The 18,629-nt window shown below is 46.0% G+C and overlaps 1 protein-coding gene across 4 annotated transcripts in view; it reads left to right on the top strand.

The window, feature by feature from the left end:
• LOC119392323 (serine/threonine-protein phosphatase 2B catalytic subunit 2) overlaps nt 1-16,105 on the top strand; it is a 124,588-nt gene extending 108,483 nt beyond the window's left edge. For all 4 annotated transcript variants that reach the window (XM_037659683.2, XM_037659682.2, XM_037659681.2 and 1 more), the window contains 2 exons: nt 8,323-8,420; nt 12,664-16,105. In XM_037659683.2, coding sequence (XP_037515611.1) covers nt 8,323-8,420; nt 12,664-12,830 — 265 coding nt within the window. In that variant the 3' untranslated portion in view covers nt 12,831-16,105. The remainder of the gene's footprint in view (nt 1-8,322; nt 8,421-12,663) is intronic.
• The last annotated feature ends 2,524 nt before the right edge of the window (nt 16,106-18,629 follow it).

The raw sequence follows: 18,629 nt of genomic DNA, 5'->3' as shown, positions 1-18,629 counted from the left end.
AGTGGACGGAACGACAATGCACTTGAAGAAAGACGCAGTTGATACTTGGAACGCTTTTTCTCTCGTCGCCACTTACGAGTGTAGTTGAGCAGTGCCGAGGGGCGGGACCGCCCCTGTAACACTATGACTGCACTCTGTTCACACTGCCAGGTTGTCTGTTATGAAGCTTTTCTTTACATGTTATTCATAAAAAGCATCAGTTTAGTGTTATGTTTTCTCATAGTATAGTGGAATGCTGTGGCAACGACAGGCCATGTGACTGATCCATTGGGCACTGGGCGAGACGTGCGAATCTTTTGCAGTTGGCTTTTATTCCGAGTAATTTGGTGAAATGCTTTGATGTTCGGCAGCTATGCTCTTGGAACATCAAATTGGGTGTTTCCGTTATTCTTTCATTTATATATATATATATACACACACACATCCCCGCAGGGGCGTCTGCGCGAGCAGGCATTTGGTGTGTAGCGACACCACGGACCCGAGCTAATGGGGGGTATCGACCCCTCCCACGCCTAGCCGAACGTGGCTTTGCCGTGTCTGGGGAAAAGGGGATCCTGGGGGTTGAGTCGGCGCCGGGTGTTTGGACCTTTGAGGCCCCCCGGCAGAGGCAACACACCCCTTTGGCCCCGGCTTCACGTAGACGGCACCCCTGGGCTGACCCACCCAGGGGAAATCGGCGGTCGCCTTTTCCTATCCCCTTCTCTCACCTTTCACTTTCCTATCCTCTTTCCTCGCTGTCCTGTCTCCTATTCGCTCCAGTTACTTCCCAGTTTTCGTAGGCGGCCTGGGTTAACCTTGTGTACTATATCCAGCCTTGGATATATTGGGTTATAGCAGCTATGTATAGCTGGCGTCTGCATGTGTTGACCAAGCATTGTAGCGTCCCATTGTTGGGCTCGATGGTGGGTGGCTACCATAGCTGCTGAATAATGAAGCATTTAATGGGTACTCCTTTCCCCCCACTTTCTGATCGCCCTCTCAAAAGAGGGCGCACCGAAGTGACAGCAAGTTTCCTGACAAACCACAAAGACAACTTTCCTCGGTATCACGTGATACACAGTGAGCAAACCGACATGCCAGCGAGAGGTGTTTCACATTTTCTTGTCGCTAAATACCTTGAACAAAAGCTAGGACCAGGATATAAGATCACTAAAATGTCAAGTGGAGATCTACTTCTTGAGATTTCTTGCAAAGCCCAATATGAGAAACTCCCCAGCCTTGAGAGATTCGGAGACATTCCTATAACTGTGACTGCACACAAATCAATGAATACGGTCCGTGGTGTAGTGACAGATGACTTAATTACACTAAGTGAGGCCGAACTGCTGGACGGATGGAAAGAACAAAATGTGATTGATGTTAAAAGGATCAAGATACGTAGAGATGACAGAGAAATACCAACCAAGCACCTGATCCTCACATTTGACTCAAGCAAGCTGCCAGGACACATTGAAACAGGGTACATGAAAATCCGTGTCAGGGCATACATACCTAATCCGAGACGGTGTTTCCGGTGCCAGAGATATGGCCACGGATCTCTGAGCTGCCGAGGACGGCCAACGTGTGCAAAGTGTGCTGAACACGATCACTTCTCTGACGACTGCAACAACACGTCTCACTGTGCGAACTGCGATGGTGAGCACTCTTCTTACTCTCGATCATGCCCTGCATGGAAAAAGGAAAAGGATATAATAACGTTCAAAGTCAAAGAAAATGTATCGTTCAAGGAAGCACGGAAACGGTTTTCAATAGTTCACTACACTACATACGCCGATGTGACACGCGAGGGGGCAGTGTCACAACGGACAGTGGCTCCCGCCCAGACCTCACGCAGGGTTGCAGCGGCTAAGCCCCCAGCCCCCCACGCGGATGCAGCAGCTGCCGCTCTGCCACCAACAAAGGGCCAGCAGCCTAGCGGCTCGGTGGCCTCAACGGCCTCCTCTCGCGAGTCGAGGCCTAAACCACAACAGTCTGCGCGCATAATGCGCTCATCCAGCGCCTCCAGGGAGGCGATGGATACAACACCAGTCACCTCGACGCCTTTGGTGTCGAAGGAGCGGCACCGCTCCCTTGAGCGTGCCGCAACAAGCAAACAACGCATAACAGCTCCTCCAAAAGAAAGTCTTACATAAGATAAATCCTAGTATACAGAGTACTCTCCCCTCTAGCTCATAATGGCTACACAGATACTGCAGTGGAATGCTAGAGGCCTTCTACACAACCTAGATGGTGTTAGAGAATTAATAAGCAAGTTTAATCCTAAAGTACTCTGTATACAGGAGACACACCTCAAGCCTGAAAACACAAACTTTTTAAATCAACATGTCATTTTTCGTAAGGACCGCACTGACAGCCTTGCCTCGTCAGGTGGGGTAGCTATTATCGCAGTAAAGTCAGTTGCAAGCCAGAAGTTACAACTTCAAACTTCTCTAGAGGCAGTGGCCATTCGCGCCATCTTGCTTAATAGGATCACAACTATCTGCTCTCTATATATTCCTCCTGATCAAATGCTACACAAGGCAGATTTCGAAGGCCTAATTAATCAGCTCCCGGAGCCGTTTATCTTGACAGGCGATTTTAATGCACACAACTCGCTCTGGGGAGACTGTCGGTGTGATGCGAGGGGCCGCCTGATAGAGCGGTATCTCTTGAACTCTGGTACATGCCTTCTAAATAAAAAACAACCGACGTACTACAGCACAACACACAATACCTACTCTGCTATAGATCTAGCGATCTGCTCAGCCACTCTTTTACCCTGCTTAGATTGGGAGGTGATTCAGAACCCCTACGGTAGCGATCACTTCCCTATCTGCCTCAAAACCACGGACCAAGACTCCATACCACATAACCCTCAATGGAAAGTAGCATGTGCAGATTGGGAAAAGTTTTTTCGTATAACTCACATGCCTAGAAATGCTTTTATGATTTTAACATAAACGATGCTATTGCTCATTTTACCGCTTTTATAGTTGATGCTGCATTAGAGTGCATTCCCCTTACAAATGGTAGCACAAGAAAAAAGCGCGTCCCATGGTGGAATGACGAGTGCAGAAATGCGCGCAAAAAGCAAAATAAGTCATGGAGCTTGCTTCGTGAGCATCCAACGGCGGAAAATCTTGAAAACTTTAAACAAGTAAAATCCCAGGGTAGGCGCACTCGCCGTAATGCTAAAAGAGAGAGCTGGGTAAAATATATCTCGAGTATAAACTCATACACACAAGAAGTGAAAACGTGGAATAGGCTGAGAAAATTATCAGATAAGCAGTTCCGCGCTTTGCCCTTTGTTGACGCCGAAGGCAACAGCCTTGAAGACCAGGCGCTCGGTGAACATTTCGAGCGCGTGTCTAGCTCATCAAACTACTCAGCAAGTTTCCGTAAACACAAAGAAATAGCAGAAAAGAAAGCACTGAACCGTAAGCCTAGTAGAGACGAACCGTACAATCGTCCCTTTGGCATGGCTGAGTTTAGAGCTTCCTTGAACAGTTGTCACAAGTCTTCGCCGGGAGCTGACAGAGTCATGTACATAATGATACATCTCCATCCCGACGCGCAGATGGTGCTCTTGAGTATCTATAACAAGATCTGGACCGCAGGATATATTCCTTTAGCATGGAAAGAGGCTATCGTAATCCCCGTCTTAAAAGAAGGTAAAGATCCATCTTGTGCAGCAAGCTACCGGCCAATAGCTCTGACAAGTTGCCTTTGCAAGCTATTTGAAAAGATGATAAATCGCCGGTTGTTGTACTTTCTTGAAACTAATATGCTGCTCGATATGTATCAGTGCGGTTTCAGGGAAGGCCGTTCAACAACGGACCATCTCGTGCGTATTGAGGCCTACATTCGGGATGCCTTTATCCACAAACAGTTTTTCCTCTCCGTGTTTCTTGATATGGAGAAGGCATATGACACTACCTGGCGATTCGGAATCTTGAAAGACCTCTCCGAAATTGGTATTCGAGGTAACATGCTAAACGTGATAGAAAGTTACCTAAGTGACCGTACCTTCCGCGTCAGAGCAGGAAATGCTCTGTCCAAGCCATTTACCCAAGAGACTGGTGTACCGCAGGGCAGTGTGCTAAGCTGTACCCTTTTCATAGTAAAAATGACCTCTCTGCGGTCATTTATTCCGTGAAGCATGTTTTATTCAGTCTACGTAGATGATGTTCAGATTGGGTTTAAGTCCTGTAATCTTGCAGTATGTGAGCGGCAGGTACAGTTAAGCCTCAATAAAGTGTCAGCCTGGGCAAATGAGAATGGGTTCAAATTAAACCCCCAGAAAAGCTCCTGTGTTCTTTTTTCAAGAAAGAGAGGCCCAACCCCTCAGCCCGATATCCGTCTGCAAGGGCACCGCATACCTTTGAGCGCAGAACATAAATTTTTAGGTGTGATCCTAGACTCAAAACTGACCTTTGTATCTCACATTAAAAACCTGAAAAATAAATGTCTTAAAACCATGAACATACTAAAAATTCTCTCACACACAGCATGGGGTAGTGATAGAGAATGTCCCATGAAACTTTACAAAAGCTTCATACGCACACGCTTGGACTATGGTTCTGTAATTTATCATTCTGCTGCCCCAAGTGCACTGAAGATGCTAGATCCTGTGCATCATCTGGGCATCCGGCTGGCTACTGGTGCATTCAGAACAAGTCCAGTGGAGAGCCTTTATGTGGAATCTAATGAATGGTCGCTCCATATGCAAAGGTCATATTTAAGCTTTACTTATTTCCTTAATGTACACTAGGATCAACAGCATCCCACTTACACAACTATAAATGATATGACCACGGCCACATTGTATAGTAACCGATCTGCAGCGAGACGTCCCTTTTCGCTGCGAGTGAGGAACCTAAGTGATGAAATGGATGTCCCTCTTGAGCATGTGTTAATGCGCCCTGCAAGGGCGGCGCCACCGTGGCAGTGGCAGGTATTAGAGTGTGACATGTCTTTTGTGGAGGTAACTAAGCACGCTTCAGAAATACACATTCAAATGCACTACCTAGAGTTACAGTCAAAATACTCGTGCCCTGCATTTTTTTACGGACGCATCAAAATCTAAGGTAGGCGTGTCCTACGCTGCTGTGGGTCCATCGTTCTCTGAATGCGAGAGGCTGCAACCAGAGCCGAGTATTTTTACAGCTGAGGCTTACGCACTCCTTTCTGCTGTTAAATACATCCATAGTACAAGGCTCCAAAAGGCGGTTATCTATACAGACTTGCTAAGCGTTGTTAAAGCCCTGAAGTCACTAAAAACAAAAACAAATAAAAATCCAGTTCTTGTCGAACTGTTTTCAATCCTGTGCAAAGCCTATTTGTCAGAACAACGTGTGATAATATGCTGGGTCCCCGGGCACAGGGGCATTGAAGGCAATGTACTCGCTGACAGCATGGCGACTTCCATAGGAACGGAACCTGTGAATCCCTCTATAGGTCTTCCTGCCTTAGATCTTAAATCATTCGTGCGTAGGAAGGTGAGGGACTACTGGCAGCGATTATGGGATACCAGGACTTCTAACAAGCTCCACCTAATTAAACCACAGATAGGAAAATGGCCTCCTCGTAGTAAAGTACGACGCACTGAGGTCACTCTCTGTCGACTAAGAATAGGCCATACATATGGTACACACGCTTACCTGCTCCTTGGAAATGATCCCCCCGTCTGTGGTGAATGTGGTGAGACACTAACGGTCCTCCACGCATTACTGGAATGCCGCAAACTTGACGTACTAAGAAAAAAGCATTTTCCCCTGGCATTTAGACAAAGGATACCACTACACCCAGCTTTATTCCTCGGCACAGATCCTTTATTCAGCACAGGTTCTGTTTTAAGCTTTTTAAGAGAATGCCAAGCATTGCATGTTATTGCTCCATTTGTACCGTAGAGCAGCCTCTCAGGAGAGGCTGCTGCTGCGGCAGTTTTAAGAGGCACGTGTCTCCACGCCCTTGTGGTTAAGGGTCTTGTTGAGGCATTAGTGCCGCGTTTACAGAATGCCAGTGAAACTTATAATCTCTTGCGATATACTTTTAATCTACTTTAATCTTTCACCTCTACCAACTGTAGCCCATAGCCCACTGCACTACATTCATCATGCCTCCATTGATTGTATATATCTCTTTTAGGCCGTTTTACAGCCATGATATCACACACACATCGTAAATCATGGCCCATCTACATCCCAGCATAAACTGACATGGCGCTCTTTGGCCTGATTTGGCCCTTGCGCCACAAAACACCAATACATCATCATATACACACACACGCACATACACAGTAGACTCTCAGTAAACGGAAATCTCTTAAATGGAACAAGTGTCTAGTATGATTGGTTTTGTACTGGAATTCCACACCCCAGTTCATCTATCAGTAAATGGAACTCCTGTTAAATGGAACATATTTTCCTGGTCCCTCAAGGTTCCGTTTGTGAACAGCCGAGCAGCAGGAAACGAAAGAACGCTTTATTGCGTGATGCCGGTGTATTTGTACATAGGCAGATCAGGCTTGCGCATGCGTGGTCACTGCAATGCTTGATGACGTTGCGCCTGGTCACATCTTCCTTCCCTTGGGAAAAAAAGAAAAAGAAACGAAAAAAGAAACAGAACACAAAATGTCTAAACGAAGGCACATTGAAAAAACCACTCAAAGTTCAATTTTCACTACATCCGCTGAACAGTTTGCTTATGGCCGAAAAAAGCGCGCAAGGTGGTCGAGCATGGCTGCGCCGGCTGCGTAGTTAGTTTCCGAAGCGTCACCTCAGGCATGACACAGCAGTTAGCTCCCGTGTCAATTTTGCATTCAATCGCTGAACCAGCGATAACAATTTTCGCCGACCAACGGTCCTCGCTGGAGATAGCATATGCTTCTAGGGCTTTTAGAAAGTACTCGTCTTCAACTCCCAAAACAACCTGCTTCACTTCGCGTGCGGCCGATCTAGGTGTTTGCTTTGGCTGACGGCACACACGAGCGAAATGATTGCTTCTGCCGCAATTGTTACAGTGTTTGCCCTGCGCCGCACACTTTCCATATTTGTGTTTTTCAAGACCGCAGCGCGTGCAAGGCGCTGTATTCTCTTTGATTGCGGCAATTGTCGGGTTGTCCGTTCTGGCTCTGATTTCTAGTAGCTGTTCTTTTGCTTGTTCCCTTGCGCGGCACATTTGCACTACTTTTGAAAACGAGGGGTTTTCCGAGAGGAGCTTCTGCTGGAAATCCTTATCTTTGATGCCAAGAATTATCCTGCTCCGAATCAGCCGTTCCTCAAGCTCGCCGAATTCGCATCTTCCCGCGAGGATTCGCAGCTGCGTAAGCCATTCATTGAACGACTCTCCCTCTTGTTGGTCCCTGGAGCCAAATCGGAATTCGTTAAAGGTGAGGTTCTCAGACGGCTTGAAATTTGCCTCGAACTTTGCTGAAATAATTCTGAGGTCTTTTTTATCGTCTTCGCTGTCGAACTTGAACGTATAGAATGTTCTTCTCGCGTCCTCTCCTATTGTCATCAAAAGGGTTGCGGCTTGAACATCCTTAGGCTGCTGGCTCAGTCCCGTCGCCGTAGCAAAAAGGTCAAACTCGCGTTTCCATGCGGTCCAGTTGTAAAACGTGTCCCCAGACATGTCTAGTGGCCTCGGTGGCTGCAGCAGTGTTGACGCCATTCTCGCGACGGGCGTTTCCGGCCGGTCAGTGGGTTCATTCATTGCCGACTTGCGGCGGTATCAAACGAACCACCGCCCCCACTTCTGACACCATGTGAACAGTCGAGCAGCAGGAAACGAAAGAACGCTTTATTGCGTGATGCCGGTGTATTTGTACATAGGCAGATCAGGCTTGCGCATGCGTGGTCACTGCAATGCTTGATGACGTTGCGCCTGGTCACACCGTTTAACGAGAGTCTACTGTGTGTATGTGTGTGTGTGTATATATATATATATATATATATATCTGCCAGCTTTTTTTTTAATAAAGCAGAAAGTCAGTTTGATCAGATCGAACACTCGCGTGGCTTTTCCCAAGGGTGGACAACCATGTGGCTTAGGGAAGTGAGTGAATCGTCCTTTATTTATTTATTTATGTTTTCTATGTGTTTGTGTCTACGTGTGGACATTTAAGCACTGAGTTTTAGGTGTTACAAGTTTTGTTGTTAAAGAACTTGAGTTAGTGACAGGCATATCTTGCTGGCTGCTTGCCTGTCATGGTAGTGATAATGGCCATCTCGTGTGGTGGTAAGTTATGGTGTACTTGTAGTGAACGTTGCTCAGGGTTGAAAGGTATCTGATTGAACTCGTGACAGAAATATTGAGACTGGCATTGTTTTTTTTCTGCTGCAGGGAAGAAAGCGAAAGCGTTCTTCAGCTTAAAGGACTCACACCGACTGGGACTTTGCCATTGGGAGCCCTCTCTGGCGGCAAAACTTCTCTGCGCAATGGTAAGCGTCGCTATGCCATTCACCTATGTTTATGCATGAACAATGCATACGATACAGTCACGTGTTCACCACTGACGAATGCCGAAATGGTGTCCTTAAGCAGGCTGTAATGCACATAAAGATGCCTACCGTTCTATGCTGAGACTGCCCAGCATCAGGGCAGTCTCAGACTTCCACTTTACGCTTATGCCTGCAATGCCTTAAAAAGCGCCTATGTATATTTTGAATTTGTTGTAACGGTCGATCCGTGCGGGTTGCACGTGAGGCAATGTCAAGGAAAGCTGATGCACTCAAGGACAGACTCTGAGCCCCGTATTCTAGAACGTCCCTTCACTCAACGCTCCACCTTGACTTGAGAAAGACGATGGGAGCGCTGTCTCTAGGCAGAACAACTCACTGCGTATCAGCGATAATCTGCAGCAATTCTTTAGAAGCGCGGCGTCATTTTCAGTCGAGCAGTGGCGCTGTACTCAACTCGTTCAAGTGAAGGACAAACTTCGAGTCGTGGCTTGTTTGAGAATACGAGAGTGATAGTAGGGGGATTCCACGTAAGATCGAACAAACAATGGCTGGTCGACCTCTTAAATTTATTTCAAAATTTTATATATTATTGCCTGATGAGTGGAAAGATGAGATCGGCAATTTGTTTTGCCGGCAAAAATTTTTTCGAAGCACAGGAAATCAATAATGACGAAGAGGTGGAGTGGAGCACTCATCCGCTCTGCTGTTTTGGCCAACTTTCGCTATGAATTGCGCAAAATATATTAAGGTTAGGTAGCTGAAATTTCGTTGTTTTTGCTTCTGCTCAGGTATTTATAGTTTTTATGTGTAGTGTAGATGTTTTTATAAAAAAACCTCAGAAATGTCCCAGCAAATGTTATTTTCTTTACTTTGAATGTCTTATCTCAAAAAAGCCTTGTAGCAGAGCGACAAAAATTCCGCATTACGTTCTTCGCATGCTTATCTACCAAACTGCCGAATCTTCTATTTATATAACGTTTCAGTAAAGAGAGATGATCGGGCTAAGTTCCAGAAAACACCGAACAATGGAAACTTCTGACGACAAAAAAAAACCCCATTTTTTATATGTCTTAAACTTTGTCCACTTATTCTCCTCCACATCAGCTTTCACAGCCATTGAAAACATGTTGCATAATGTCGTTGCACTAATACTTACGGCCCCTCCAATGAGACCCTTAGGCAACGATTGGCAATTCCAACTTCTTGCCCAGCAAGTGTATAAAATGCAGGCCGGATTGAATTTTTTTTTCTTAAAAGGCCAGCAGGTACCGAAAAAGGTGTCGTCGGCACTGAAGACGTTAATTTTGAAATTATTTGGTCACTGCAGTGGCCACGAACGCGGGGCTACCGAGCAGGCGCGCGCGCACCCGAGATGCTCATTGTAAGAGATGGCGCACTGAGAGCTCGTTCTCGCGTCCTCAGACCGATTGAGTTCAAAACAGCAACACCTCTCGGGTGACTTGAACGCACGTGCACTGGAGCTTCGCTATTCTATCCTCCCTCCGTTCGCATCGCAGCTAGGCGCTGATGACACGGCGGAGATGGAAGCAAGATGAAAACTCTATAAGGGAGCTATGAGCGCTCGCTTCACGCACGCGGCTGCCAGAGAAACTGCGCTGCACCAGTTGCGATGAAGCATGAACGTCACTTTCGCCGCAGTACTCTGGTGCCATGCGGAAAAGCGTACTAGGGATAGGAAGAGGCTACTAGCTGTCAAGGGTCACAGCCATAGGTAGGCAAGGCAAACTCACTCATGAGTCGACTCACTCAGACTCAGATCGAGCCATGAACAGAGTCTGAGTGAGTCGAGGTGAGTAATATCTTGGTGAGTTTGAGCCCGAGTGAGTCCAGTTGAGGAAAATTTTGGTGAGTCTGAGTCCGAGTGGCAAAATATATTTCTTGAGTGAGTCTGAGTGAGCTCCACACCTTTTGCCGACCTGTGGTCATAGCACACCTGGTTCATTACACACACACACGCACCGTATGTTTATGAACACAAGTACGATAGTTGGAGTTGAAAAACTTTACTGGCAATCATTCAGAGTTGTTCATGACGTTGCTGCGGCCGCGAGAAACAATAAATGAAAACTCACAGCAGCTTTCTTTTGTTGCATACTTATTTTTCATGTTTTCTGGTGATACGCATTTCGGATGATACGAATATTTTAGGTGACCCCAAGAGATTCGTATCACCGAGGTTTTACTGTAGATCAGACGTTGTACATTGCCACCATTACAAGGATGACATTAGAGAAATGCCTTGCAACGAAATCGTGAGAGTTGTTTGTCAGCCTATCAGATCATTAGTGTCATATTTTATTTGACATACCGTATAAACGCGTGTAAGGGCCGCACTTTTTTTTTTTTTTCAAGAAATGAGGGCCAATTTTCAGGGTGCGGCCCATACACGCGACTTTTTTTTTTTTTTTTTATAGTAAAAACGCACCAGTTAGCGAACGAAGAGCGTTTATTGCAGTATACGACATTTCTTGCGACATACGTGCTCAATCGTCGTCACTCGGCGAGTCCTCCGACTTGGAGTCCGAGATGAGATGGTGTGCTGCAAAGCGCCGTCACCCCACAAGCACTCATCTTCCGTGCCATCCAAGCTGTTAGATATCCCGGCGACTTTAAAACTTCGGGACACAATGTCCGTCGACACCGAGCTCCACGCAGATAGGATCCACCCAAGTACAGTCGCCAAGGCTAGTCCCTTCACACGCAACATGTCCGTTGTGAGTGCAAGACCATCATTCCGCACTTCAGTCACATAGCGGAGCAAGTCTTCCAAATCGGGAAACTTGCACTGCTCTCCTCGGAAAGCGCGCTTAGTGCTGTTGGTGTTTCACAAGGCTTCTTTTTGAGCACACCAACGTCGAACACACTTCTCGTCAACGTCGAATTTTCTGCCGGCGGCACGTTTCCCATGCTCGAGAGCATACTCGATCACCTTCAACTTATAGCCAGCAGTGTAGCTATTCAGGAACTTGCCCATCTTGCCAAAACGTCAACGTGTAGAAAACAAGCTAGCACGAAGGTCATCGAACAGTGCAGAAAACTACAGCAAATGGCTGGCTGAACTGCACAAACCGAACAACGCGAACGCCATGCCAAAGTTGGTGATGCTAATGCCGATATGGATAGCTCCGATAGCGCGTTTGTATAGAGATGTGAGAAGCTAAAGATAAAATCCTGCTTTAACCTTTAGTTGGCGAGTCTATGAATACTAATAAAAAAGTTAAAATTTTTAGCCCACTTCACGAACATCTTAACACGAATAAAATCCAAAATATATATATACATACTCTGGTGACGATGATGATGATCGCGTTTCCTTGCGCCATCTATCGACTACGCCTAGAAGCTTACGCGCGTGCGCGCGCATTTTGAATACGTATTGGTTGAGGAAAGTGTGGGTGCGGCCCTTACGCGGATTTTTTTTTTTTAGAATATGCACTTCAAAAATACAGGGTGTGGCCCTTACACGCGTTTATACGGTAAAACATACTCGGCCAAACAAAACAAGAAAGAAATGGCGCTTCGAAATGTGTTATCATATTGTTTCATCCTGGTCAGATGTGCTTCTGTCAAACTCCGGTGTAATAGCTGGCGCCTATTCTTGCCCTTTCACCTGACGAGACGCTGAAGGGACACTACCTATGATTTTAATTGCCTTGGCTAAGTTCTCCTGAAAGTTAAATCTTAGTGTCATTGCAGCATCTCTCGCATATTTTCAGCTCATTTTTTTACTACATCACCGTCATGGCTCCCAATAATGTGTTTGTAATCAGTTTTGAGATGTGTGCTAGTGGTATTTGAACAGCTGCTATGCCAAAGGAATTTCAGGTTTTTGAATTGTTCTGAACAAACATTCTCGAGCAGCGTCAAAGATTCTAACATGCCTTTGCCTATTTTGCCTATTTTGCCCCTAGTTAGGTGGATTAGGTAACACCATGTCATGGATTGTGCATCACAGGAAGCAGCACTGAAGAAGTGTTCCCTCGATTGAACTGCCATGATTATTTGGCTTTTGAGTTTGAAAATTTCATGTGGGCAAGGAAACTCACTTGCCTTCTTCTACACGAGTGCAAGAAAATGTGATTGCAGTGAACCCTTAAGAAAAATGTTGGGGCATCAGTTCAGGTGGTGGTGGTGGGGTCCTGGTGTTTGTCTGGTCCACAGTTGGGAGCTGCGTTGTAATGTTCATCCTCTTTGCCCTCAGCACTGGCGGGCTTCTCGCCACACCACAAGATTACCAGCTTCGAGGAAGCCAAGGGTCTGGACAAGATCAACGAGCGCATGCCACCCCGCAAGGATGCACCGCTGCCACACGGGGGTCCCTCGTCACCGCAGGAGGAGCATGGTGGCAGCAACTCTGCCGGCTCCTGAAGGGGGTCTTGTCCCTCTCCTGCCGCTCTCCTCTTCCTCCCCCCTGCCTCCCCCTCTCGTCATCCTCGGTTTCCCCCTTCCTTGTTAAGTGCCTCGCTCGACTGCTCCTCCCACTTCCCATCTCATCATCCCTTGTTGTGCGCTGACAATGCCACGGCGCGGAGTGTGTGCTGCATGTGCGACCAGGAGACTGCTTGCCACAAGGCTTTCTCTCTCTCACTCCCAGTGGGCAGCTTGCCTCTTCCTTTCTCTCTTTTGAGCACACCCTCCACCCATGTCTTTTCTCAGATTCTGCATCACTCAGCTTCTGTGCTCACTGTTGTGCATTTTTTGTTTATTCCCTGCTAAGTTATTATAAGTTGGTGAGTGATAGTGGGCAGTTGAGGACTTGTTTTTGTGCTGTTTTCTTTTTCTTTTTTGCCTTATTGGGAGCGCAGGTTCGGAGTGCCCTCACGATGCTCCGCAAAGCACTGATATGTGTGTGTGTCTAGCTGTGGGGGCTTGACACTGTTTGCCCTTTGTTGTTGCTGTTGTTCTGGTCACCTTTTCAGCTAGTGTATTTTGTGCCCGGGCAGCAGCGTCACACGGGCAGCGCGCGCATGCATACGGGATGCCGAAACACTGTGCTGCTGCACTGCACCGCCCTATTTGTCATCTTTTTTACATATACACACATATAGGTTTGTTTCTATTTTTTTTCTGTGTACAGCAACGGGCCTGTTTTACCGCTGCTTCCCACTCCCTTCCCTTGCTGTGACTGCCCTCGTGTTCAACTTATTGCAAATCGTGCGCGCGCGTGTGTGTGTGTGTGTGTGTTCGTGAAAGATGGTACAGAATGCCGCCGCCAATTGTGAGGGGGGTACTGTGAGGGGGAGGGGAACTCCCTCATTCTTGTGGGGTGTTGTCATTGGAGGGGCGCAGCTCTCGCGGACATTGCGCATGTGTGCCCCCCTCCCATGCACCACTGATGCCAGTAGGCACGGTGACTGCTGCCACTGAGAAAGGGACGGTAGAGGGTTTTGCAATCTGGGGTGGGGCATGTCTGTGGGCCAGCTGCACACCGTGTGGCAGTGCAGCAGTTATTGATGGGCCTCTGGGGAGATGGGTGTGCAAGACCCAGGGGTAACTCTATACATACACGAGTGTACATAAGAGGGGGGAAAAAGAAAAAAAAAACCAGGCCTGACACAGTGGTCACTTGGGCTGCGATGCAATTTTCACATCGGGAAATTGCCGTGCAATGTCTCTGTTGCTATACTTGGTTTTCTTCCTTGTCATTCTCGCATCTTCGCTATGCCTTTTTTTTTCTTTTTTTTACACCCTGTATATGTCTCTATATATATGTATATATACATATATAAATATATATATATGTTCATGTGTATATATATGAATATGTGTATATGTATGTATATGCAGAAAGCCTCCACCACCTGGAGTACTGTTTTTGATTTCTCATGCGCGTCCATTCCCGATGGCTGGTGGCAATTTGTGAAAAAAGAACTAATATATATATATATAATACATATAATATTCATATACATATTATACATACTGCACGTGCAAATGCTTTGTTTTAATTTCTTCCTCTGCCTTGTCCTCCCTCCTGAAGTCGCTTGTTTCTGTTTCATGATGCGGCTTATTGTTCTGTCCACTGTTGCTAACCTGTCTATCTTCTTGCTGCCCTTGGTAACATCGAAGGGCCAACTTTATATGGCGTGGAACTCTTTGTTGCGCCATTTCTCGACTTCAGCCTCCCCTGCCTCTCTCCTCCACTGATGCTGCCACACTGGCCTGCTGAACCAGCCATGCGTGTGTGTGTGTTAAGGAGGGAACTCATAATGCCACTCATCAATGTCCCAGGTTGTGATCCTTGTCTGGGACTGTTCCGAATTAGAATATGTCAGCATTGAGTTGCATCTTGTCAAATGGGTTTAAGGTTGAGAGCTGAGGATGGTGAGATCATGCAGGTGACAGCACACAGACAGCATGTGCCCAAGTGCTGTCTGGGTGGTGCTCGCCCAGATGTAAGTTTAAGCTGGGACCCTGTTGCAGCTGTGTGTGTGTGTTTCTGTTTCTTTAAAGCATTTTCGTGGAAATAACAGCTTCTGTGCTTGATAATGTAAGATCTAAATGTATAGCCATACTCCATGCCGAACTCTTGCCCAGCAAATATTATCAACGCTTGTCTCAATTTCGACGGTTGTGGGAAGCGTGAAGTGTTTTGTGGCTGGCAGCATTTCTTGTGCTGCCTTGCCTGATCTAGTCTTTCTGTAATGGTTTATGGTCTCGTGGCTCCATTGAGTCTGAAACTGGGCAGGGACTGCGGAAGTAGAGCACAATGCAAGTCGGGCATTTGTGCTTCATCTCTGCTTCTCCAATCGGAGCTGCAAGACCGTTACACATCTGCTAGCTTCCAATGAAGGGGAAAGAATATGTTCGAAGGATCACCATTTATGGCGGGGCAGTGACTCCCACCGTTTTGACCATCTTGCAATGACTGGCTGTTCCCCACGGCGTTGGCAAATGGCCAGTGCAGTTAGTTGTCACACCATAAATAAAGTGGGATAGTTTCACGAGTCGGGTTTCACCATGTTTTGTGTGGGTGACTGGGGCTTTGCTTTAACTCTTGCTACATTGGACTTGCTCAAAGCCATATGCACACTTCTGCCTGCACAGGCCTAATTGAATGGTTGCAAGTGTTTTCAGCATTTTTTTTTTAAACAATATGGTTAGAGTCCCTCGCAGGCCACAGACAAGAGTTTTCGCTCAAACTTTATGTAAAAAAAGTTGGCCAAAGTTTGGTGCATCTCATAATGCTGTTGTGGCGGGAGCACTTGCTGGTGTGCATGTGGGACCTTCCTGGGCATTACCAGCTGTGTTCCCAGGCAATTTAGGCTCCTGTGGCTGCATGTTCGCCTGAGCATCAAGTGGAGGGGCATGGCATGGGTACTTTCTTGCAGAATGGGGGAGGGGGGGGAATGTTCTGCTCTGCGCGTATTAAGAAAGACACACATTCATGTTTAAACAAAAATCTTTCTTGATATTTCCAAAAGCTCTCTCGCCCTCTGGCGAACTGTCTTATCGAATTCCCTCAGGAGCGTCGGCCTCTTTGTTTTCAGCAGTGCGGAAGACAGAGGCGCGCTTATGCGGGCATGTAATAACCCATCTGTTGTGCAATAGTTGTACACACACACACACAAGAAGAAAAATTGTATCTGTTGTAAAAAAAAAACGACTGATTTATGTTGAATAAAAATTAACTATGAACTTCACAGCAATTGGTTCTTTCTCTATATAGAGTTCACATTGTGTCACAATTGCTGCAGTATTTGTTGTAAAAGCTACTGTGTGTGTAAGAGAGGCAAGTACAAACGTCCACACTGATGTGTGGGTTGTGTTTAGCAGTAATGTTGACGCAGTTGTGAAAGTAGGCAGAGGAATTTAACCTTCTATATTAATTTATCTTTGACAATTTGTTGTTGTGAACTCATTGGAGTATGGCCTTGGAGAGAGTAGCCCAGCACAAAAATCATGCTAGTGTGAAACTGCCGTTTCTCAGGGCCCCGTGTTGTTCAAGTGCATTGCCACTGCAGAAAGGTGAGTGAACCACTGGAGAGCCTGGCCAAACTGTAGGAGACTGGGCGAGAGTTATGCCAGGCATGGAAGGGCTCGTTTTTCTTTTCTTTTTTTGACGATTACTTGGACAGCTATGTCCACGAGGAGTGTTGCCCAGTATCGCTCATCGCCAAGGCGTTCGCGTCCGTTCGTGGCACATGTCATCAAATTAGCTGTTTTCTTCCTTTCTTTTTGTTAAAGGGGCCCAGCACTCATATTTTGTGTTCTGCACTACAATGCGTTTCTTGTGTCATCCTAAGACTGCGAAAAATTGCTAAACTTCACGCAGGCAAGCACGTACATGTTACTGAACTTGCAATTTAAAAATGAAAAAGTGGTATACGTATCCTTTTGCATTTCACTTGCCCAGTGACGACTTGAGCTGCTTGCAATCAAAACATCAGCAGCAGAAGCTGTCCATTGTGTCATATCGACATTTCGTTGTCGTGCTTTATCGCATATAATGCTTTGCTCTTCAACTGCAACACTCTATGAACACTTTTGTTGAGTCCTTGTTCTTGCAGACGGAAACACAAAAGCTGGTACCCGCAAGTAATTGTTGCTGCCAGTGCCTTTGCACAAGTTGGAAGGTAGAACGTCACCATTGCAATATTGGGAGACATCAATGTAAAGGTTCCACCACCGGTGCTGTTCAGTGCTATAAACTTAGGTTGTGTAGTGCCGCGCCAAGCGTGACCCGATGCTGCGGACAGCGTCGTTTTGAAAAGCATAAAACGTATACCAATGCAAGCAAAATGCACAACACGTGGTCGCATGCCTTTTCGTCACGTACTGTCGCTACCCAGGTAGCACAAAATATAATTGACGTTTTATAAACGTTTATCCTAGACAATAACTTGTAGACGTCGCGGAATAGAAGCTAAAGGCCTGGAAAATTTTGTATATATCGTCTAATGTCCGTCTAGAATCGGTTTTTAAGACTAAAAAATGTTATAGAAACGTCGCAAAAAAAAAATTCCGTTCTATAAAAGGGATTGCTGGATACCTAAAATATCCCATTGTGTTTTTTAAGACATGCAGGATCTCTTTTCGCAGTTTTTTTTTTGTACGTGCAATTAGTGCACTTTTATAGGAAGCCCTCTTTCTAATAGTAATTAGTTACTTTATTCTGTCATCACTATAAACGAATTGAGAGCTCAGTAGATTCAGAGACAAAAGTGGTCATGTAATTTATTATGTAAAGCAGATTCCTGTACAGCATAAAAACGTACAAACCACAAAATGAGATGGCATGCGACTAGATCGCATTATACAGAAGCAGGCAAAAGGATACAAAATATCGCGGTGGCTAAAATGCAGCTCTATAGTATCCAACCTTCAGGAACAACTTTTTGTTGCACGATTCATCATTAGCAAAGTCTTTTTCAAACAACACTGCAATAGACAAAACTTAATATCGGGCACAGCTTATGTGTAATACGTAAGCGTCGTCTCAATTACCTCTACTGAATGAAACAAGGATGAAGTGAAGAGAAATTTTCGAAAAGGGAATGTCGCTGAAGCCAACGTTTGGACAATGGGACTAGTCTCCGTCAGGGCCCCAACAAAACAAGCCTCCATTTTGAGATGTTTTCTCAACGCTTCATCTTACACTGAACTTTTTTCTTGTAAGGAGGAGAGAAAGGAAGAGAGGATAGACAGGGAGGTTAACTAGCGTCCAGTTTGCTACCCTACTCATGGGGAGGGGAATGAGGGCGTAAAAACATAGACATTTCACAACACACAGAGGGACGTATCACAGGCGGTCGCTCAATTCTGTTGCCCTGAAGTACTGTGGGAGGGCTCGTGTGGTTTTCTGGGCTGATATGTGCTGTGAAGCCAGATTCCCAAGATCTTCAGTAAAAGGCCGACCTCTTGAAGGCACACAGTCCAGCTATGTTGAAATTGGAAACAGCGGCACAAGAGATGATCCATATTATTATTATTATTATTTGATTTGCATACACAGATACACCATGACAGAGAAAGGAACAGAGCAAGCTGGGAAGTGCCACCTAGAGGAGCACAACGCCTGCCTACTCTATCGGGAGGAGGGAAGAGATAGAGGAAAGGAAGATAGGAAACTAAAAGAAAATGACGAGCACTTGGACAAAAATAGGGAAAACACGAAAAAATAAAGAACGTCTATAAACTGGTGACCAGATCCGTTTATTGTTCTAT

The sequence above is a fragment of the Rhipicephalus sanguineus genome, chromosome 1 (genome assembly GCF_013339695.2).
Source record: "Rhipicephalus sanguineus isolate Rsan-2018 chromosome 1, BIME_Rsan_1.4, whole genome shotgun sequence".
In the NCBI taxonomy this organism is placed as follows: Eukaryota; Metazoa; Arthropoda; class Arachnida; order Ixodida; family Ixodidae; genus Rhipicephalus; species Rhipicephalus sanguineus.
Note: the sequence above shows the minus strand (reverse complement) of the source record. Positions and strands in the feature narration are given on the sequence as shown.